The following is a 23,209-nucleotide window of genomic DNA, read 5'->3' on the forward strand; positions in this document are numbered from 1 at the left end:
CTAATCTATGCATTGAGGTGAATCTCTACGGCAGAATTACATATGTATTAGATGTGGATTGAAATTTGACTTTATTTGAACTGCTTCAATAGATTTCCTTTTTCATGTTTTCCCTTTTTGTGAGAAAGAGATCATTAATATTAACATAGTACCACCTTCAATTATTACGGCCATGAAAGACAGCGATAGTGATTGATGTTCCTCAGCTCTTTATGTAGCTAACCTCAGACTGACTTGTGAGTTACGGTGGTGGTTGTGGCGGGCAATCATTTGGCGCGCAGATAACGAATGATGGTGATTGCGATGTAGCGTGGAGATTGTGAGTGAGAGGTAGTGGCAATGTGGTGATGATGAATGGTGGTGGTTGCGATGCAACGTAACGATGCAGAAATGCCTTCCCCTCTCACTACGACAATTTTCTGTGGCCACAGAGACAATTAGCCGGATTTTCAAGACAGTTTTCATTTTTAATATACTTGAAATCTTGCCAATCTATCACCAGAAACATAAAAAGAATTTTAAAAGCGCGAGGATCTTCAACTAGAGTCTTTGGGAAGTAGTGATGGTGAGAGAGCAAAGCGTTTCTGAAAAGATGAAGCAGTCGTGGGTGAGACACCTATATATAGGCAGCTTTTCACCCGCTGACTGCACTTCTACGGATTAATTTCAAAGTTATTTAATTGTTTGTAAAAGTTCACTGCGTTCTGGAGACCTAATTAATGATGCCTTCTGAGTGAAATATGACATGAGAGACAAAGAAATAATGGCACGAGACAAACACCTGCAAAGGGCTCGGCAAAAAACAGCCACACCGAACATAAATTTTTGGCCCAGAAGTAAATGAAAGGCAATGTTTATGATACTTGATGAAATGCTGCTTGCACTTTTCTTTTTTTACATGACGTAATATATATTTTAGCATTTTTCCTCTATTCCATAACTCTCTCTCTCTCTCTCTCTCTCTCTCTCTCTCTCTCTCTCTCTCTCTCTCTCTGCATTGTTATCTTTTTCTATATTTACTCAACAAGCAGCAGATAATAAAAAGATATTCATCGTTGAATTTCAGAATGGTGACAATTGCATGGTTTGATTTAACATTTTCTCTCGACTTTATAACAACATTGCGTTCGAATCGCCTACTTTGGATTGAACTTCGCCTTCCTCTTTAAAACCCAACTACCATAGACCAGTAACACTATTCCAGAAGTCTTTGTATACAGAATAATAAAATATTCACAAATTAATAGGTTTGAGAAATAAAGCGGGAAAGTAGGAGAGGAGAAATATTTGCAGTTCTTGTTTTCCCTTGCCGAGCCGCGTCGTACCATGAAACTCGGACTGATGGTCAGTGCCACGCTGTGTCGCTTCTCTACTGCTGTTTTGCCTCACTCCTTCAGGTCACTTTTATTCAGGCTCCCAGTGTGTCCACCGTCAAGGAAACTTTTGGTGAGTAGGCGTATAGCGGCAAAACGGTAGTACTGGTAGTGGTAGTGGCCATAGTAGTGGTACTAGAAGGCCAGCTGATGTTTAGCTGTCCAGTGTGCTTATTGTGAGGTTTCCTGATGAGTTGTCAAGGTAACATTCTTTTGAGTTAGTAAGAGTTGGTTTAGAAATAACTAGAAGTAATGGGTGTAAGCTTGATTAGATGAGCTCTGGGCACTACCATAGAATAGACATCCCGTCACCTACCTCTCAGCTGTGTGGGATTAGGGTTGTAAGCCGCCGCCAGATCTCAGCCAGATGTACACTGTTACCAATAAAGCCAAAGAACTCTCTCTGTTACACTATTAGGGCGTGTGGTGTGTGTATATGATAGAATCTCTCTCTCTCTCTCTCTCTCTCTCTCTCTCTCTCTCTCTCTCTCTCTCTCTCTCTCTCTCTCTCTCTCTCTCTTCTTAATATTTTCTTTACAATTCAAATATTGTCAATGAAACAATCTTAATATTTTCTTTACAATTTAAAGGGGAAGGTTAGGGTGAGAGTTCTTTTGCTATATTGTAACGGTGTATTTCTGGCGGAGATCTGGTGACCGCTGGCAACCCCCAACCACGCCAGCTGAGAGGTAGGTGACAGGATGTCTTTACTATGGTAGTGCAGAGCTGTATTTTGTGGTTAGGGCCACACACACCCTCAGACAGCTTGTCTGGCACATGAACAGCACCGGCCTGACTGACATCTCCCTGAGTGTCATCCACACACTATTGAGGGCGCTTAAAGATACACTCCAGTTCTAGCAAGACACTGCTAGAACTTCAGTCTTTATGTCACATATATTTATCACTCATATTTGTCTTAATTTTTTTTTTTTTTTTCTGTTAATGTGTTGTGGAGCACAGTTTATATTGGTGATTTAAATTTTAAATTGAATCGAATCAGAGACAGTAGACTAAGAACATTTATGGTTTTGCTGATTTATCTTATGCTGAGCAACTGGCCAGGCTTAACTTATTTTCTATTTAGGGTCAGCTTTTTTTTTTTTTTTTTTTTTATACCATGTGGGCTTTTCACGGGAATTTATGGGCTAAAGGGGATACTTATTAAGGGTACCTCCTATTTCAAAGCCCACCCGCTAGGAAACCGTTGCCCCGAGTGAGGAAGCCCAACCTACACTCAGACCATAGACAGGATTCGAACCCGTCCGCTTGGAGACCCCTCGGATCCCAAAGCACGCACGGATCCACTGTACCACGATGGTGATCTGATAATGGTATGGAAGGTCATGAGTGATTTGTGTCAGGACTCACTTGAGCTGTCTGTTTGAAAGATCAGATTATGAAAAGTACACTACATGGTGGCAGTGGCAAGGCACAGAGGCTAGTGATGTTGCAGATGATAAAGGTTCATTCAGGGCCACCCAGGGACTGGGGGAAGAGATTAAGAGACTTGCTGAAGCTCATGCATTTATTTGCTCTCTTCATTGACTAAGATGGGCAAAACGACACTGTCGTAATATACAAGTCCCATCAGCTCTCCTTGTTTCCTGGGTCCTCCTTCACAGCTCTTTTGCACAGCTGATTTGATGTCACATACATGAAGCCTCACTATTGGTCAGCAAAGGAAAGAGGGAGGAAAGACATAATAAATGGAGGAAATTATATTTGCCTGGCCATGGAAGAAGAATAAGAAAAAGAAATAAACGGGTAACTAGTGGAGTCAGATTGTAAGACCATTTAATTAATCAGTGCCCACTCAGGTAGTGGAAGAAGTCAAAGGTCACAGCCCAACATGGTGTGAGCATGTGTGTGTGTGCACATGCCTGCGTGTGTGTTGTTGACCAATAGCTTGGTTTCATATATGTAACGTCAAATCAGCTATGTGAAAGAGCTGTGAAAGGGTGCCAGGAAACGAGGACAGATGGGGGGACCTGTAAATCATTATAGTGTTGGCAAAGCTTAAGAAAAATCAGAAGAATCTCACTAGCTAGGAGTCAGAATAAGGACCTGTTAGAATAGTCTAGAGAATATGTTTCACTTATTATACAAGGTTTTTCCTGCAGTTTCAAGGGAAAATCAAAAGTCTTTTTCCAAGGGACAATCTTAATGTTGAACATATTAACACTGGAACTGTGAAATATTTATGAAATGCTCACATTTCAGCATCCTCAAATGTATTGTGAATAATTTTCAGGCCACCAGCACCATGCCAGCACCTCAGGGAATTAATGGAGTGTTTGACTTCAGAAAGATAACCCCTGAAGACATAGAGAAGCAAACAGATGCTCTCATTGCAAAGCAGCGCTCAGCCTATAACAGTGTAGGATCTCTATCCCTGACTCAAGTTACCTATGAGAATGTGATCAAGGTAAGAGGAAAATTGTGATTGAAACAATACCTTAAACTCCTTCAGTTTTTTCTAAGAGTCTCAGTATGTTTCTTTGACATTATCCTAATGGTATCGATGCATGTATTTCCGGAGGCTCTAACTTTACAATGGTGTAGTTCATATTGCAAGTTATTTCAGGCTTTCTTATCCTTTTCTAATCATGTCATTTCATAAGGTGCTACCAGCATTGATAAGTCTCATATAAATGCGTGTTTTTGTGCTAAGGTGTCATTTGTTCCTTGTAATTACAAAGAGCTGTATATGAATGTATACAAGATATATGGTAATATTGTCTGGAATATGTGGAGGCCATCGGCAGTGTGGGTCTATTCTTGTGTATACCAATTGACTTTCCATAGGGGAACAACTAGCTTGGTGATCACCTGGATAACTGTGGTGAATTACACACACACACACACACACAGTGGATAGAGCGCTGGCTTCACAAGCCAGAGAACTGGGGTTCGATTCCCCGGCCGGGTGGAGATATTTGGGTGTGTCTCCTTTCACGTGTAGCCCCTGTTCACCTAACAGTGAGTAGGTACGGGATGTAAATCGAGGAGTTGTGACCTTGTTGTCCCGGTGTGTGGTGTGTACCTGGTCTCAGGCCTATCCGAAGATCGGAAATAATGAACTCTTAGCTCGTTCCGTAGGGTAACGTCTGGCTGTCTCGTCAGAGACTGCAGCAGATCAAGCAGTGAAACACACACACACACACACACACACACACACACACACAGTGTGCATAACTTTAAAGAAAAATTTGATAAATAGAGATATGGAGACAGGACACTATGAGCCCCGCTTGAACCCTGTACAATACAACTAGGTAAATACACACTTAATACACTAACACTAACATACACAAACACACACTATGTAGTGTATGGTCAGTACACTTTAATTCACAACAGAAAAGGTTAAGTTTCATGGCTTAGGTGCAGTGAGACAAATGGGTGAGCTTCTCAATGTTTAGCTCTTGTTCTCCAAGCACTAATTTGGTACAGATATAATTGGAGTGGTTTTGCCCTTGTTGTCCTAGTGTGTAGCGTGTGAGTGGTCTCAGGCTTACCTGTCACTAGCTATGAGGTCTGATCTCTCTCTGTAAAGTAATGGATGGCTGGATAACCAGCAGATGATTGTACCTTCCTCAGACCTTATATTCCCTCCAACACATATGGGGGACATCAGCCAGCTGGATGAACAAAGCAAAGACTTGCAACTCCAGAGGAGATAGATGACACTGAAAAATTGTACACAGTCATTTTAAGGAAGTTGGACAGTTTGGTCTGCCACAGAGGAACCCTGTGTGTGCATGTGCATGTGCACACAAGCACATGCATATGTGCATGCAGACAGGATGCACTCACCACCACTATTTCTCTCTCCCTCCTACCTTCACTCACTGCCCTGCTGCTGCTGGGAACCAAACATTGTCTCATTTACTGACCTTTTAGGATTCAGATACTTCACATTACTACCATTCTGTATCCTTTTGGTTGTAATGTAAGTGAAATTAGAAGGTTTTTGTTTTATTATCTTTTCATTTACTTGGGAAACACAAGTATGGTGATGCTTTTTAGAAGATTATTTTAAAAGTCTTTTTTCATATAATTTACACTTCTGTTTTATGCAGCAACTTGCAGACTTGATGACGGAGCGATCCACTCAAGGGTCGCCAGTGGACTTTCCTCAGCATGCTGCAGTGGACAAGGCAGTACGAGAAGCTTCCAGCAAGGCGGAACAGAAGCTGGAGGAATTTGATGTGGAAATGAGGTGTGTTGCAAGTGATTGTTACCAGACCGTTTCCTTTCATGTGCCAGAAAATTAAGATGTTAAGTTTGAGCCTTTGAGGTTAATTACAGACAAAGAATCATTCAGTGTCTTCCATTCTGTGGTAAAATTTTCATGGATCTTAACAGTAACTAATAGGGATGAGTATGCTTATTTGATGTATAAATTTTCTCTAATACTAAAGCAAAGTCCTATTACTATAATGTTTTCTGGAGATGTAATGATGTTTATGCATGTGTGTGTGTGTGTGTGTGTGTGTGTGTGTGTGTGTGTGTGTGTGTGTGTGTGTGTGTAATTCACCTCGGTCGCCTGCTGGTCACCCAGCCAGTCTTCCCCATTACGGAGCGAGCTCAGAGCTCATAGACCGATCTTCCGGTAGGACTGAGACCACATCAACACACAACACAAACCGGGAAAGCGAGGCCACAACCCCTTGAGTTACATCCTGTTCCTATTTACTGCTAGGTGAACAGGGGTTACACATTAAGAGGCTTGCCAATTTGCCTCGCTGCTTACCGGGACTCGAACCCGGCCCTCTCGATTGTGAGTCGAGCGTGCTAACCAATAGTGTGTGTGTGTATTTACCTAGTTGTATTTACTTAGTTGTATTGTACAGGGTTCGAGCGGGGCTCATAGTGTCCTGTCTCCATGTCTCCATTTATCTGTTTTTTCTTTGAAGTTATGCACACTATGTGCTGCGACAATTCCATTGTCCAATGTATTCCATTTTTCCACCGTTCTGTGTGGAAAACTATTTTCCAACATCCTTCACACACTACCTCATCCTGATCTTCTTTTCATGTCCTCTTGTCCTTCCATCCTCTTCCGCCAACATCACCAGGTCTTCTTTGTCTATCTTTTCAATATCATTTACTATTTTATACATTGTTCTATCTTGTAAGGTTGGCAATCCCATTTCCTTCAGTCGTTCTTCATATGTGAGGTCCTTTAATTCCGGCAACATCTTTGTAGCAATCTTCTGTATCCTTTCCAGTTTTCTTATATCTTTTTTTTTAGAACTCGGAGACCATACCACTGCTGCATATTCCAGCCTTGGGCATATCATGCTTGTGATGATTTTTTTCAGCATATCTTTATCCATGTAATGAAATGCCACTCTTATATTAGTCAACATCCTATATGATTGTCCAAATATCTTAGTCATGTGTTTATCAAGGCTCAGATTTTCTTGTATGATCACTCCAAGATCTTTTTCCTCTTTAGTCTTTGTTATTTGCTCCTCTCCCATCAAATAGTTCCATACTGGTCTTCTCTTACTCTTTCCTAGTTCCATCATGTGACATTGTGTGTGTGTGTGTGTGTGTGTGTGTGTGTTTGTGTGTGTAAATTAAATAGTTTATCAAACATCATGTTATAGCATTAGTTTTGTAGTAAACTTGACACAATTTTAAAGATAATGAATGACTTCCTAATTTTCCAGCATGAGGAAGGACATCTTTGACCGAGTTGTGGAATTCAAGGAGAGTGTCAGCACAGATGGTCTCACTGCAGAGCAGAAGAGGCTGGTGGAGAAACTCATTCTTCATGGCAAACGTAATGGTGAGTACAGGAATAAAATGTGTCAAAGTCTGGAACTGGACTTGCCTGCCTACTATTTATTTCCTCCTTCCTATGATGAGCTCTTTTCAACAGCAAGGGTTTAAGACACTTGTGCTTTTATTTTAGACAATCCTTATGACTTCCCTTTAGGGCAGTGGCTTTTAACCTTATTCATTATATGCATCCTTTTCAAATCAGTAGTCAGTTCTTACATCCCCTCGTTGCTGAAATACAAAAAATAAAATACTTTCTTTTATTTCATTTTTATTTTTAAATCTTCCATTTCTTTTCCCTCCTTAAAGAGTACACATTAATTTATAACAATACATTTTGCTCTAATTATTCATTGGCATCCTTGTACCCATCAGGAAGCGGCCACCACTGCTTCAGAAACAATGCTTCAGGGACTGGTATCTCAGTGGGTCTCTCTCTCTCTCTCTCTCTCTCTCTCTCTCTCTCTCTCTCTCTCTCTCTCTCTCTCTCTCTCTCTCTCTCTCTCTCTCTCTCTCTCTCTCTCTCTCTCTCTCTCTGGTTGCCCTAAGCCAATGTCTCTCTTACTATAGAAAAATAAATAATTCTCTTTGTCATTTTTGTTATGGACTCTTTGCCTCACCACACAGAATCACAAGTTACAATTTGTCTAGCAGGTGCTTTTTCAGCCATATATATACTATATAGTGCTGTTATTGTCATGCAAATGAAATAACATTATTCTTTTCAGGCTTGCATTTGTCTGAGGAAATCCAGCAGGAAGTGAAGAAGATAAAGAAACGTATGTCTGAGTTGAGCATAAAGTTCCAAAGAAATCTAAACGAAGACAACACAAAATTGTTTTTCACTCGTGAAGAATTAGCTGGCATGCCGGAGGACTTCATTGATGAACTCACTCAGGTAGTGTTTCTTTCTTGTATTCCTAATTACTGTACATGAGAATAAATGGTAGTGGTGATAATTGGAAGTGTGCTGACATAAAGAGCAGAAAAAGTTCAGCAAAACAGTCTGTCCATGGATTGGCTTTGTTTTCTATTTCAGTGAATGTTGGTTCTAATGCTTTATTTAGTGTATAGCTTGAACACTATATATATATACAGGCAACTCCCGTTTAACGAAGGTTCACACAACGAAATTTCGCTTTAACGAAGGTTTCATTTTACTACCATCTGCTCGTTTAACGAACACCAAACTCGCTTTAATGAAGTTTTATCCAAGTAATTTTTTTCCAAATTTGAAAGCCCCACTGTATCATGCAAGCTGACAGGCTTTTGAATACATCAGGAGCTGCTGGTACTAAGGCCTGCCTCAGGAGGAATCCTGAGACACCTATAGAATAAAGATCAAGATCAAGCCTCTCGTGGACAACACAGGCTCTGCCGATACAAAGGCCTGACTCAGAAGAAATTCTGTGTCACCTGTAGCATCAAGATCAAGATCAAGATCACACACACCACTCACTGCCCAGTCAAAACATAACAGCGTCACCAGCAGCTCATCTTCCTTAGTTCAACTTACCACCAAAACACCCTGCAATGTGGCCTAACGTTCCTAAGAAGACCAGGAAGTGTCTTACTCTCGAAGTGAAGCTGGGTATTATTCACAGACGAGAGAGGCCAGAAAACTAATAACATTGCTTCCCACCATGGCTTGACTCCATCTACTGTCTACTATTTTCAAGTCAAGATACTCTATTAAGAAGGCTAGTGAGACCTCATCTTCCTTGCAAGCTAAAAGAACCACCAGAACTCATGACTCTACAATGGATAAAATGGAAAGCCTTGTGGAAATGTGGTACATAAGTTTTGTATGCAGTACCATGATGCGCACTTTGTTTACATTCCACAGGTTGCCGGTTAGTGTATTTCCGTTTCACTCTCCCTCCCTTCATAAAGTTAAGATCATCAACATTATAAAGTTACGTACATACATACATTAGTGTACATTATAATGACTTAAATTAAACTACCTAAATGTTTAACTTCATAATTTTTACTTTCATTAAACCTTTTACTGTACTATGATGCACTCTCACTTTGCTTACTCTCAATGGAAGTTCAAATCAGGGGTTATACTTGTTATAATCGGTTCGTTTAACTTAAGTGTTTTTAGGAACGTAACCCCTTTGTTAAACGGGTTGCCTGTATATATATATATATATATATATATATATATATATATATATATATATATATATATATATATATATATATATATATATACTCAGCCTGAAAATGGAACAAAGTAGTTTCAAAATGTCGCCTCCCTTCACTGAGCTTTTGCTCCAGCAACTGGATGAACACCGGAAAACAGTACGGCAAATAGAAACCGTACATAAGAAAACAATAAAGGAGAAATTGCTATAGCTTTCAGCCTCGTATGCCTACAAGAGAATATCTTGCCTGGCAATACAAATATATATATATATATATATATATATATATATATATATATATATATATATATATATATATGTATGTATTGTGGCCTATGGTGCCTATAAGTTTACTTAAAGAGTATCTATGGGAAGCAGGCAGTTTTATATATACAGGCAACCCCCGTTTAACGAAGGTTCACACAACGAAATTTCGCTACAACAAAGGTTTCATTTTACTACCATCTGTTCGTTTAACGAACACCAAACTTGCTTTAACGAAGTTTTATCCAGGTAATTTTTTTACAAATTTGAAAGCCCCACCATATCACGCAAGCTGACAGGCTTTTGAATACACCAGGAGCTGCTGGTACTAAGGCCTGCCTCAGGAAAAATCCTGGGACATTTATAGAATAAAGATCAAGATCAAGATCAAGCCTCTTGTGGACAACACGTGCAACACTCACTCCCCAGTCAAAACATAACAGCCTCAGCAGCAGCTTGTCTTCCCTAGCTCAACTTACCACCAAAATGCCCTGCAATTGGCCTAGTGTTCGTAAGAAGACCAGGAAGTCTCTTACTCTCCAAATGAAGCTAGATATTATTCACAGACATGAGAGACCTTTTACTGTACTATGATGCACTCTCGCTTTGCTTACTCTCAATGGAAGTTCAAATCAGGGGTTAAACTTGTTATAATCGGTTCGCTTAACGAAGTGTTTTTTTAGGAACGTAACCCCTTCGTTAAACGGGGGTTGCCTGTATATATATATATATATATATATATATATATATATATATATATATATATATATATATATATATATATATATATATATATATATATATATATATATATATATATATAGGCAACTCCTGCTTAATGAAGGTTCACACAACGAAATTTCGCTACAATGAAGGTTTTATTTTACTACCATCTGCTCGTTTAACGAACACCAAACTCGCTTTAACAAAGTTTTATCCTGGTAATTTTTTCCCAAGATTGAAAGCACCACCGTATCACACAAGCCGACAGGCTTTTGAATACACCAGCGCCTCTCGTGGACAACACGCGCACCACTCACTCCCCCTGTTCAAAACATTAACAGCATCAGCAGCAGCTCATCTTCCCTCGCTCAACTTACCACCAAAACGCCCTGCAATGTCGCCTAGCATTGCTAAGAAGACCAGGAAGTCTCTTGCTCTTGAAGTGAAGCTGGATATTATTCACAGACATGAGAGATTGACTCCATCTACTGTCTCTACTATTTTCAAGTCAGCAGACTCTATTAAGAAGGCTGGTGAGACCGTGTCTTCCTTGCAAGCTAAGAGAATCACCTGTACTCGTGACTCTACAATGGATAAAATGGAAAGCTTTGTGGAAATCTGGTACACTTAACCCTCAGCTATCGCTCCCAATTGGAGCCGAAATAGCCACGCCATAGCCGAAAACGCGATAGCCGAATTGATCTTGGCGGGAAGACGGTTTTGGCAAATGAGCGCTCAAATATTCCATGACGTCATGGCGGGGCACGCGATAGGAGGCATCTGAGGTCGCGATAATGAAATTTTAGCAGCTTTTCATGGGTGCGCGATAGCAATAAAACGCGATAGCCGAAGTCGCGATAGCCGAGGGTTGACTATATATATATATATATATATATATATATATATATATATATATATATATATATATATATATACACATTAAGTCCTCATTATACGGTACATATGCGTCCCTGAAAACCTTACCACATATCAAATTTACCGTATACCGAACCCATTATAACATGTAATAATAGGGAATGCATTCCAGGACGTCAAAAGTCACCCCTACAGAAATGAAAATACATGAAAATAATCATAAAAAAAAAAAGTAAAAAAGTAAAGTACTGCACAAAAGAAACAAACAGAAAATGTTTTTATTTACATTTCAATCGCCATGTATTCTATCAGATGATGTCCTTCCCGAGGCCAAGGGACAGTAGGGATTTCAGCCCTTACTCATCTTCTGCTGAGTGGGCAGACAAGGATAAGACGACGTCGTCTGGACTGTCGAAAGCAGATGTAGTAGGGCCAGCTGTAGCAGGGTTGGCACATTTCAATGGTTTGAAGAAAGAGGATATAGAGGAAGGGCCAGCTGTAGCAGGGTCGGCACATTTCAATGGTTTGAAGAAAGAGGATATAGAGGAAGGGCCGGCTGTAGCAGGGTCGGCAGGTGTGATAGGGACGGCATGTCTTATTGGGTTGAAGAACGAGCAAATGGAGGACTGTTTACTTTTGATTATTCATCATAGATTTCTTGATAAATCTTGACACTTTTCTCTACGTCATGAGCCACTTTGCTACTCCCGGCAGAATTTAGGTCACGTTCCTTCAGGGTTTCCAGAGCTTTTTCGATACCACCGAGACACTCTCTATGAGTTTTGTTGTCCAGGCCACACACAGGTTCTTCCTTGTCTCCTTTTTCTGCCTCCTGTGATGCCTTGTCTAGCTCTATAAGTTCATCATTTGAGAGAGATTCAGCATGGTTTTCCATAAGATCTTGAACATCATCATCATCATCATCTTTGAAACCACCCCTATGGCACAGATTTACTAAGTCATTTTTTATCGCACTGATGTTGTCTTCAGCGAAGCCTGGGAAGTCATGCGCGCATTCTGGCCATACTTTATTCCATGCCAAGTTCATGGTAGACGTCTTCACTTCGTTCCAAGATGACTTGATGTTATCTAAGATGTGCTTGATGTTATACGACTTCCACCATTCACTGATAGTGGGCTTGCCAGGCCCATCTGCCCTTTATCAATTGCTGCATGGTTCGCCACTGGTAGTAGGCTTTAAATGTTTGCTATAATCATTATGAATATATTTGTGCTTACAATAGATCCTTTAATTTTCCATTTATTCATCTAATAAGTAATGCATGTAAGTAATATGTAATGCAGTTAAAAAAAGGGGGGTAGGGGAAGAGATAAGAGGCTACAAGGGTGGTCAAGTAAGTCAGTACTGTGAGTGGTGGTGAGGTGTGGCATGGATGACGTCATCATTCCTGCTTCCCCGCACTGGGCCCTCTCGTATGACATGAGCAGATTCCGTACCTGTGAATTTCTTTTACCGTATATCGAATCGAGGGTAGTAATTTCCAAATACCGTAACCGTGAATTTACCGGATAAAGAACTACCTTATAACGAGGACTTACTGTATATATATATATATATATATATATATATATATATATATATATATATATATATATATATATATATATGCCGCGTTCGGTCCTTCACCCGGCAAATTTAAACTCAGAAAATTCGGTAAAACGGATGTGGTTGTACATTATGTGAACTTTTTGGTCTAACTTTATATAGTAAGTTAAACCAGAAATTCATTAGACGAACGTTCGTTAAGCGGAGTACTACTGTAGTACCCTTAATTTGTTATACGGTAATAAAAATTCACAGATACGGTATCCGCTCATTTCATCTGAGAGTGCCCTGCGCAGGAGAGCAGAGGTGACGACTTCATCCACGCCACACCACCCTGTCACTTACAGTCCTGACTTTAACTTGACCACCCTTGGAACCTATTATCTTTTCCCTCCCCCCCTTTATTTTAATTACATTACATATTACTTACATGCATTACTAATTAGATGAATAAATGGAACATTGAAGGGTCTATTGTAAGCACAAATATATTCATAATAATCATGGCAAACACTAAAAGCCTACTACCAGCAGCAAACCATGTAGCAACTGATAAAGGACACAGATGGGCCTGGCAGGCCCACTATCAATGAATGGTGGAAGTCATATAACATCAAGCACGCCTTAGATAACATCGTCATCTTGAGACAAAGTGAAGACGTCTACCATGAATTTGACGTGGAATAAAGCATGGCCAGAATGCAGGCATGACCTCCCAGGCTTCGCTGAAGACGACATCGGTGCGATCAGAAATGACATAGTAAATCTGTGCCATAGGGATGGCTTCGATGAAGTTGATGATGATGATGTTCAAGATCTTTTGGAAAGCCATGCTGAAGCTCTCTCAAATGATGAACTTATAGAGCTAGACAAGGTATCACAGGAGGCAGAAATAAAGGGAAATGAGGAAGAAGAACCTGTGCATGGCCTGGACATCAAAACTCTTAGAAAATGTCTCGGTGGTGTCGAAAAAAGCTCTGAAAACCCTGAAGGAACGTGACCCAAATCCTGCCAGGAGTAGCAAAGTGGCTCATGACGTAGAGAAAAGTGTCAAGGTTTATCAAGAAATCTATGATGAAAAAACTAAAGAAAAACTAAACAGTCCTCCATCTACTTGTTCTTCAAGCCAGTCCCTATCACACCTGCCGACCCCGCTACAGCCGGCCCTTCCTCAATATCCTCTTTCTTCAGATCATTGAAATGTGCCGACCCTGCTACAGCTGGCCCTTCCTCTATACCCTCTTTCTTCAAACCATTGAAATGTGCCGACTCTGCTACAGCTGGCCCTACTACATCTGCTTTCGACAGTCCAGACGACGATGTCTTATCCTTGTCTGCCCACTCAGCAGAAGATGAGTAAGGGCTGAAATCCCTACTGTCTCTTGGCCTCGGGAAGGACATCATCTGATATAATACATGGCGATTGAAATGTAAATAAAAACATTTTCTGTTTATTTCTTTTGCGCAGTACAGGCAACCCCTGCTTAACGAAGGGGTTATGTTCCTAAAAAACACTTCGTTAAGCGAACCGATTATAACAAGTTTAACCCCTGATTTGAACTTCCATTAAGAGTAAGCAAAGCGAGAGTGCATCATAGTACAGTAAAAGGTTTAATGAAAGTAAAAATTATGAAGTTAAACATTTAGATAGTTTAATTTAAGTCATTATAATGTACACTAATGTATGTATGTACGTAACTTAGTAATGTAGATGATTTTAACTTTATGAAGGGAGGGAGAATAAAACGGGAAAGACACAAGGCTTTCCATTTTATCCATTGTAGAGTCACGAGTTCAGGTGGTTCTTTTAGCTTTCAAGGAAGATACGGTCTCACCAGCCTTCTTAACCCCTTCAGTCCGGGGACGTATATATACGTCATGGTGGCTACGCGCCAGTCCGGTGACGTATATATACGTCCAAAAGCCTTACCTCCAGTCCAGGGACGTATTATTACATCTTGCGGGCCATAAGCGTTTTAGATGAGTATACCCAAGAAAACCAGCAGCCATTAGTTTTCTTAGATATGTATATTATCTAGGAAAATGAATATATGTAACTATTATATCAGACAAGAATAAGTTTTCGCATGAAGGTTTATTTTTTCTGTTTCATCAGCTTTAGCAGCCACAGCCACCAGCTTACAGAGAGAGAGAGAGAGAGAGAGAGAGAGAGAGAGAGAGAAAACTTATCAGTCTCACATGTCAAGTGATAATCCTATCTCTCTCTCTCTCTCTCTCTCTCTCTCTCTCTCTCTCTCTCTCTCTCTCTCTCTCTTCTTCTTCTTCTCTGTTCGCGCGCAATTTATTTCGTGTTTGAAATAATGTATATTTTGCATGACAGGTATATGTTGCCATTTGCTACACATACTGGCATGCAAATGCTAGATATATTAGGGGACTCTTTTCAACAATAAATAACAGTGTTTACTGCAAATGAGATGCTTCACTCTGATATAAGACACTTTAGGCTATCTGTACAGACAAATATGGCAATTCATGATTGCCATATATTGCACAAATTTTTATAAGCTATATGGTCCATTCATCTTTCGTCATGGAGGGCAAGAGGGTGAAGGTGCCCTTATACCAGGTGTCGGAGCTGGAGTACTTCATTTTAGTAAGTATATAATTCATTATATGAAAACAAATTATATATTGTACTGTATATATTATGGAGGCTTTATTTTATTGAATGAAATCGAAATTTTATCTTTCTCTTTCCACAAGTCTGAGGATCCCGGTGGGGATGAAGTAGGGGTGGTGAGGGGCTGCCACCACCCTCTATGCCTGGAGCCACCACTCCCCACCACCCAATGCAAGACGCCTTGGTGACTATGATGCACTGGTGACGCTGTTATATTTTGACTGGGGAGTGAGTGGTGCGCGTGATCTTGATCTTGATGCTAGAGATGACGCAGAATTTCTTCTGAGTCAGGCCTTTGGATCGGCAGTGCCTGTGTTGTCCACAAGAGGCTTGATCTTGATCTTTATTCTACAGGTGTCTCAGGACTTCTCCTGAGGCAGGCCTTAGTACCAGCAGCTCCTGGTGTATTCAAAAGCCTGTCAGCTTGCATGATACGGTGGGGCTTTCAAATTTGGAAAAAAATACCTGGATAAAACTTCGTTAAAGCGAGTTTGGTGTTCGTTTAACGAGCAGATGGTAGTAAAATGAAACCTTCGTTGTAGTGAAATTTCGTTGTGTGAACCTTCGTTAAACAGGGGTTGCCTGTACTTTACTTTTTTTTTTTTTTTTTTTTTTTTTTTTAATGATTATTTTCATGTATTTTCATTTCTGTAGGGGTGACTTTTGACGTGCTGGAATGCATTCCCTATTATTACATGTTATAATGGGTTCGGTATACGGTAAATTCAACATGCGGTAAAGTTTTCAGGAACGCATATGTGCCATATAATGAGGACTTACTGTATATATATTTATATTCATATATATATATATATATATATATATATATATATATATATATATATATATATATATATATATATATATATATATATATATATATATATATACACACACACACACACACACACACACACACACACACACACACACACACACACACACACATTTGTAGCCCCTGTTCACCTAGCAGTGAGTAGGTACGGGATGTAAATCAAGGAGTTGTGACCTTGTTGTCCCGGTGTGTGGTGTGTGCCTGATCTCAGGCCTATCCGAAGATCGGAAACAATGAGCTCTGAGCTCGTTCCTTAGGGTAACGTCTGGCTGTCTCGTCAGAGACTGCAGCAGATCAAACACATTTATAATATAGTGTGTAGACAATATTGATGTGATGGGTGTGACATGATTTACTTTGGCAGTAAGTGGTAGAGGCTGACAAGTGACAACTGCCTCCTGGGAAGGCAAAATGTTGTGATGCTTCTGGAATACTAACTATCAACTTTTACTGTCCAGGAATGGGCACCAGTGTGCAAGTCACCTCAGTTATAGCTGGTATAGAGAGAGCATGATCTGTTGTCTGGTGTGCCAGACAAAGGCTAACTGTGCTAGTATTTTGCTTTCTCCCACCCTCTCAAAATGTCTGAAATGACTACAAACAAATAGAAACCTTAGGAGATGGTTACATACACAAGTTTGGCCATGATCTCCCACTTATTTCCACTCAAACAGGAGTTAGGCTGAGGACAACATTGTTGTCAGTGCAGCGCTTCAAGGACACTGGTCAAACTACTGCACCCGCCTTTCCAGGTCTGGTAGGCCTTTCCACACACACTGTCGCTCTATCAGAATCTGTGTAAAGGAGAACAACTAAAATGATACAGGGAACAAGTGATATTCCTGATGAAATGAGATTGAGCCTGTTAAATTTACACTAAGAGAGGTGTAGGTGAAAAGGGGGTGTGATAGAAGTCTGTAAGTGGTGTAATGGTTATAACATGGGGGTCATGAACAATTCTTAAGGTCAGAAACCAGGATAGAACAGGAAATAACAGGTTCACGCATGATAAATTTGAGTTTAAGAATGAGAAAGGAAGAAATTTGTCCTCCAATAGAGTAGTAGATGAATGGAATGAACTCAGTAATTAGGTTGTTAGTGTAAGTCGTTAGGGAACTTTAAATAAAGGTTAAACATGTATGGATTTTTTTTTTTTTTTTTTTTTTTTTTTTTTTTTGTGTGTGTGTGTGTGTAAAAGGAAAGTTGGCCAAGGGCAACATAAGATAAAAAAAAAAAAAAAAAAAGCCCATTTAGTTTTCTGTCCTCTTGCAGTTCTGAGAGACTTAGCATGGGACTGATGGGTGGAAGTATATTTGGGGACTGCCACTTGTAGGCTTGATGGCTTCTTGCAGCTTCCTTTATTTTCTTGTTCTTGAGTAATAGTGTTGTGAACTTTGCATCATATAATGTGATGTAGTGACAAATTTATTTTGCACAGGGAGACGAAAACAAGCTTGAAGTGACCATGAAGTATCCTCATTTGTTCCCCATAACGAAGAAGTGCCACGTTCCAAACACCCGTCGTCTCATGGTCACCGCCAGTCAGTCCAAGTTAGTGTGAGGTCTTGACATAAAGATTGGATAGCCAAAGGAGCCTTGCCAATGCATTCCCCTCACACTGACTGGCTATTAAAACCTTCCTTCCTAGGTGTAGCGCAAGTCAACCATGATACGCAACATTAACCCTTAGAAAATAAGTAAAAATAATGGAAATGTAGAAATGTGGTGATCAAAATATTGTGGAAACACAAAGGAAGAATAGGTTTGGAGATTATGTGATTTGTGTGTCTGTGTTTACAAATGGAAAGCTTTGCCTGCATTAGATGTCTATGAAATGATGTGTGGTAGCATTGATGTAGAAAAAATCAAAATAATTATCATGATGCTTTTTATCATATCAGATTGTTTTCCTTTTCTTTTTTTCAACTTTGGTACTTTATTGAGTGGGATGAGATTGAAAATCCATAGCTTAAATGTGATATGGTGGTTATGGTGGTGAAATTAGTGGTGGTGTGGTAATGGTGCTTATGGTGATTGTTGTGGTGATGGACAACTATTTTGCAGATGTATGGAAGAAAACACACCCATCTTGGAGGAACTGATAAGTTTACGGCAGAAGCAAGCTGAGTTGTTGGGCTACAAGAATCACGCTCATTATGTCCTGGAGGAGCGTATGGCCAAAAACCCTGAAAATGTTGCACACTTTCTCGCCAACCTCTCTGAGAAGCTCCAGCCTTTGTGGGAAGAGGAGAAAGTTCTTATGCTGAAATTCAAGAAGGAAGAGGTATTAAAGTTGGTTACTGTTAAGTTTTACTTGTAAAAAAGATCTATCAAAGATATCTTTTCATAGTTCAATGATTGTAGTTAACCCCTTCCTTACTGCAAGACTGTTTTGTTGTATGTGCGTACCACATGCAGAAGCGACCTTGTGGTATCGCGCATTATGGCCGTGATACATGCATACCACACTAATACATTAATGTGTATTACTAAACCCTGAGTGTGAATTTTCCTTTTTCAGTCCCCACATAGTGTCAGCTTCCTACCCAAACAAAAACAAAATGCTTGAGGCTTTATTTTTAGCCATCCCTGAGTCACAAGCCTTACCCCCCCCAATAGCCAATCAATATAGGGGTTCGTATTTCATGCAGGAACTGAAACCAATGATTATTATTTTGTTTGAAAGTACAAATATTATTCCCATAGTCCACCCGAGAACATAAGTTTTCTATTTTCTGCCTTGGAGAGATTTCTCGCTTTTAGCTATAGATCATGGCGTCTGCTTCCTTGTCTAACAGTGATGATTATCATAACTATGAGATAGATAGTGATGATATATTGGAAGACTCTCCATATGAGTGATTTGGAGTATGATCCTGGAAAATAGATAGAAGACAGTGAAACTGACAGTATTACTAGTGCAGAAACACTTTCAGCAAGTGAGGGACAGCAGTCTGGTGATGATTCTGCCTCAAGCCCACCCGATCCCAGTGCATCGTGTTTCACTCTCTTATATGACCCATTTGCTGATAAGTGATCTGATATGCTTCCATCCTTGAAACAAGAATTTACTAATTACCGTTCAGTAGTTTTAGATATTTCAGTATATCTATGCAAAGCACACACTATGATGATTATTACATTTTCTTCCATCAGTAAAGTAACTGTTTTGTGCTTTTCTCTCTTGTTATAAAAATATATTTCAAATTAAGTGAACATCATTGAGTTAGAAATAAACTTTAGGTAAAACAACGGGCATGAGGTGCGCAGATGCACAGGCAAGGGCGTTGCAGTACAAGGGGGAATGCTTTGTTTACATCGATGGATGGTTGTGGTGAAGAAGGGGTTAATCTGTCTCAGCCTTGCATATGTGTTTGTAAGCATTACATTCAGTCATTGTTGCAGTATATTGATTAGCAGGCTCAGTTCATCTGTATGCAGGACTTGATAGATGGTTTCTTTGCTCACTTCCTACCGTGGCAATTATCTGGTGCAGTGGCACACAGAGGATTGGCTCTGGGGAGACACTTGTTGCTTTTTGTAGGCTGTTTAAATGATGTTTATAATCTTAAACATCTATGATATAAATATTTCTTTTTATATGAATGCTATTAGTTTCAACCTTTAACCTTTTATGTATATATTTTTACATTTATTATTGAGAACTTCCCTCTTGTTATGCAATCAACACTTCACATTTTACAAGCAGTATAATTTTTCTTCAGTGTGAAAAGTACAATTATGAGTTCAATGGGCAGCTGGACTTCTGGGACTTGCGTTACTACATGAACCAAGTGGAGGAGAAGATGTATGCTGTGGATCAAAATGAGGCAAGTCAATGTTAAGAATTAAGATTAGGATGAGGTGTTTTGGTGGTGACTAGTCTCAGAAATAAAGGTTGGTCTCTACCACATCTTAAGTACAATTGACCATCTGCAGGACACAGCAAAAATAAGCCTTTCATTAAATTGTCATATTCTTTTATCAATTGAATATTCTGGGTTTCTCTCTCTCTCTCTCTCTCTCTCTCTCTCTCTCTCTCTCTCTCTCTCTCTCTCTCTCTCTCTCTCTCTCTCTCTCTCTCTCTCTCTCTCTCTCTCTCTCTCTCTGTGCTGAATTTCCAATGTTTAGCCATGTAAACTTCATTCTCTAATACAGAATAAATGGTGTAATCCTTGTTGTACCTAACAGGTGAGGCAGTATTTTCCTCTGGAGAAGGTGACTTCAGGACTCTTTAACATCTACCAGACCTTGTTGGGATTGCAGTTCACCCACGTAACTGATGCTGACACTTGGCATGATGATGTGAAACTGGTGAGTTCAGGAGCTGAGGGAATCTTGTATAATGCTATTTTTATGTGTTTTAGGAAATGGAAACCAAAATAGGTAAACTAGAAATAATGTTCTTAAGAGAAAATATATAGATGAAGTTTGCTCACAGAGGAGTTAAATATACCATTTTCAATACTGAGTAAAGGCTGAAGATTTGCAAAACTGAAGTGATAGTTCTTATGTTGTGATTATTGCAATCTGTGTGTGATATCACATCCCCTCTGGAGATATCCCCTTAAGGAATGGTCATGGCAGAAGAGTCTGTACATCACTGTATGCAGACAGTGCTTCTCCGATGACCTCTTCACTTGTTAGATAGTCACACGTTTTCCCCTGACTCTCTACTATCTACAAGAATCTCTCTCTCTCTCTCTCTCTCTCTCTCTCGGTGAAAAAAATTTTTTTGATTCGTGAGATTTGAAGGGTTTGCCAACAATTTTTTTTGAACGGTCAATCTTGAAATATTTACTGCAGTCCATGTTATCAATGCGTTTGATGATTTTAAACACTTGTATTAACCCTTTCAGGGCGCAAATAGGTTTTTGGGTCATGTCTGTGAGCCGCAAATATGGCCAAAAATTCAAGGTTTGCAAAAATGAAAAAAAAAAATAATATTTTCATGCATAATAGAGTGTTATGCATCTACTGTAAAAAATTTAGGTCTCTACCCACACTGGAAAGTGGTGCAATAATGATGGGAAGTTGGCTTTCTGGTGGTACGTTATGCGCTGTTGAGTATTGTCATCATAGCGGGTGGTTATTTTCCGCCGCAACTTGTGCAGGTGTTCTCACTAAATTACACAGAATTTTCCGCCTGATTTGAACTGAAGTTGCTCAGAACTGCTCCAGAATGTGCTAGGGTAATGATTTTTCACACCTGTGTATACATTATGCCCACATAAATAATATAAAATATGTTTTCAGAGTATTTTTTTTATGTACATACTATTATTATGAAATTCAACATAAAATACTGGCTTTCTTACCAATAGAACACAACAAAACGAGTTTTTTTTTTTTTTTTTTTTTTTTGATGGGGGGAGAACAAGAAATAAAATGACTGCGGTTTTCACTAAATGCACCAAAACCAACATGCAAAATACTTATCAGTTTCACGAACAATCAGATCTATGACAGCATCGTCCACAAATAGCTTGAAAAAACCTGGGATAGTGGAGTCATCTGTGATGCCACTAGCATCAGAAATTCCACTCGATGCATTATCAAAATCATACACATTTGGAATAAAATCATCACCATCTGTCCACGTGAATGCAAGCCGTTGTGGTCGCGTGCGGCAGAGGGCAGGTAAGAGGCGTCGTCTAGCACACTGGGCATCACGCGTGGGAGGAGGAGGAGGAGGAGGAGGACGCAGTGGTGGTGAGCTGGGGGCTAAGAAGAAGCATCAGATGACTCCATGTCTGGCTCAGAATATGAGTCTTCACTTTCAGTACTAGACACATCAAGTGCTACCTCATCAATGTTTTCCTCCTCATCAGAATATTCATCTCCAGATGCTGTAATCATGGCAATAGCATACGGTGTGGTAACAACTGCGGGCCTTCTACGCCGCACCGCACCGCGGGTGTAGCAGGGGGCTGACGAGGTGGGGGGGCCACGAGAGGTAGAGGGGTCGAGAACTATCCATCACTCCTGACAAACATAGACTGAGGGTCCCCTACAATCCTCCTCCTTTGTTTCAGGATGCTTATCATATATAAGGTTATGTAAACAATAGGAAGAGGAGGTCATGAGCAAGGATACGCATGTCCATATATGGTAACATACTAAATACGCAATACAGGCAACCCCCGTTTAACGAAGGTTCACACAACGAAATTTCGCTACAACGAAGGTTTCATTTTACTACCATCTGCTCATTAAACGAATACCAAACTCGCTTTAACGAAGTTTTATCCAGGCCAACAAGCTTTTGAATACACCAGGAGCCGCAAATACTAAGGCCTGCCTCAAGAGAAATCCTAGGACACCTGTAGAATCAAGATCAAGATCAAGATCAAGCCTCTCATGGACAACACGCACCACTCACTCCCACAACAGCGTCAGCAGCACTTCGTCTTCACTCGCTCAACTTCCCACTAAAACTCTTTGCAATGTGGCCTAGCATTCCTAAGAAGACCAGGAAGTCTCTTACTCTCAAAGTGAAGCTGGATATTATTCACAGACACGAGAGAGGCGAGAAAACTATAGCATTGCTGGCCACCATCTTGACTCCATCTACTGTCTCTACTATTTTCAAGTCAGCAGACTATTAAGAAGGCTGGTGAGACTGTATCTTCCTTGCAAGCTAAAAGAACCACCTGAACTCGTGACTCTACAATGGATAAAATGGAAAGCGTTGTGGAAATGTGGTACATATGTTTTGTATGCGGTACAATGATGCGCCCTTTGTTTACATTCCACAGGTTGCCGGTTAGTGTCTTTCCCGTTTCACTCTCCCTCCCTTCATAAATTTAAGATCATCAACATTATAAAGCTACGTACATACATACATTAGTGTACATTATAATGACTTAAATTAAATTTAACTGCCTAAATGTTAAACTTCATAATTTTTACTTTCATTAAACCTTTCACCATACTATGATGCACTCTCACTTTGCTTACTCTTAGTGTAAGTTCAAG

The 23,209-nt window shown here is 39.9% G+C and overlaps 1 protein-coding gene across 1 annotated transcript in view; it reads left to right on the plus strand.

Annotated features, from left to right (window-relative positions):
* The first annotated feature begins 1,288 nt into the window (after positions 1-1,288).
* Positions 1,289-23,209, plus strand: part of LOC123517768 (thimet oligopeptidase-like) — a 37,184-nt gene continuing 15,263 nt past the window's right edge. The window contains exons 1-9 of the mRNA XM_045278201.1: positions 1,289-1,446; positions 3,628-3,801; positions 5,459-5,598; positions 7,058-7,176; positions 7,898-8,067; positions 17,670-17,782; positions 18,296-18,515; positions 19,957-20,061; positions 20,423-20,545. Of these exons, the coding sequence (XP_045134136.1) occupies positions 1,327-1,446; positions 3,628-3,801; positions 5,459-5,598; positions 7,058-7,176; positions 7,898-8,067; positions 17,670-17,782; positions 18,296-18,515; positions 19,957-20,061; positions 20,423-20,545 (1,284 nt within the window). The 5' untranslated portion in view covers positions 1,289-1,326. The remainder of the gene's footprint in view (positions 1,447-3,627; positions 3,802-5,458; positions 5,599-7,057; positions 7,177-7,897; positions 8,068-17,669; positions 17,783-18,295; positions 18,516-19,956; positions 20,062-20,422; positions 20,546-23,209) is intronic.

The sequence above is a fragment of the Portunus trituberculatus genome, chromosome 42 (assembly GCF_017591435.1).
Source record: "Portunus trituberculatus isolate SZX2019 chromosome 42, ASM1759143v1, whole genome shotgun sequence".
Taxonomy (NCBI): domain Eukaryota; kingdom Metazoa; phylum Arthropoda; class Malacostraca; order Decapoda; family Portunidae; genus Portunus; species Portunus trituberculatus.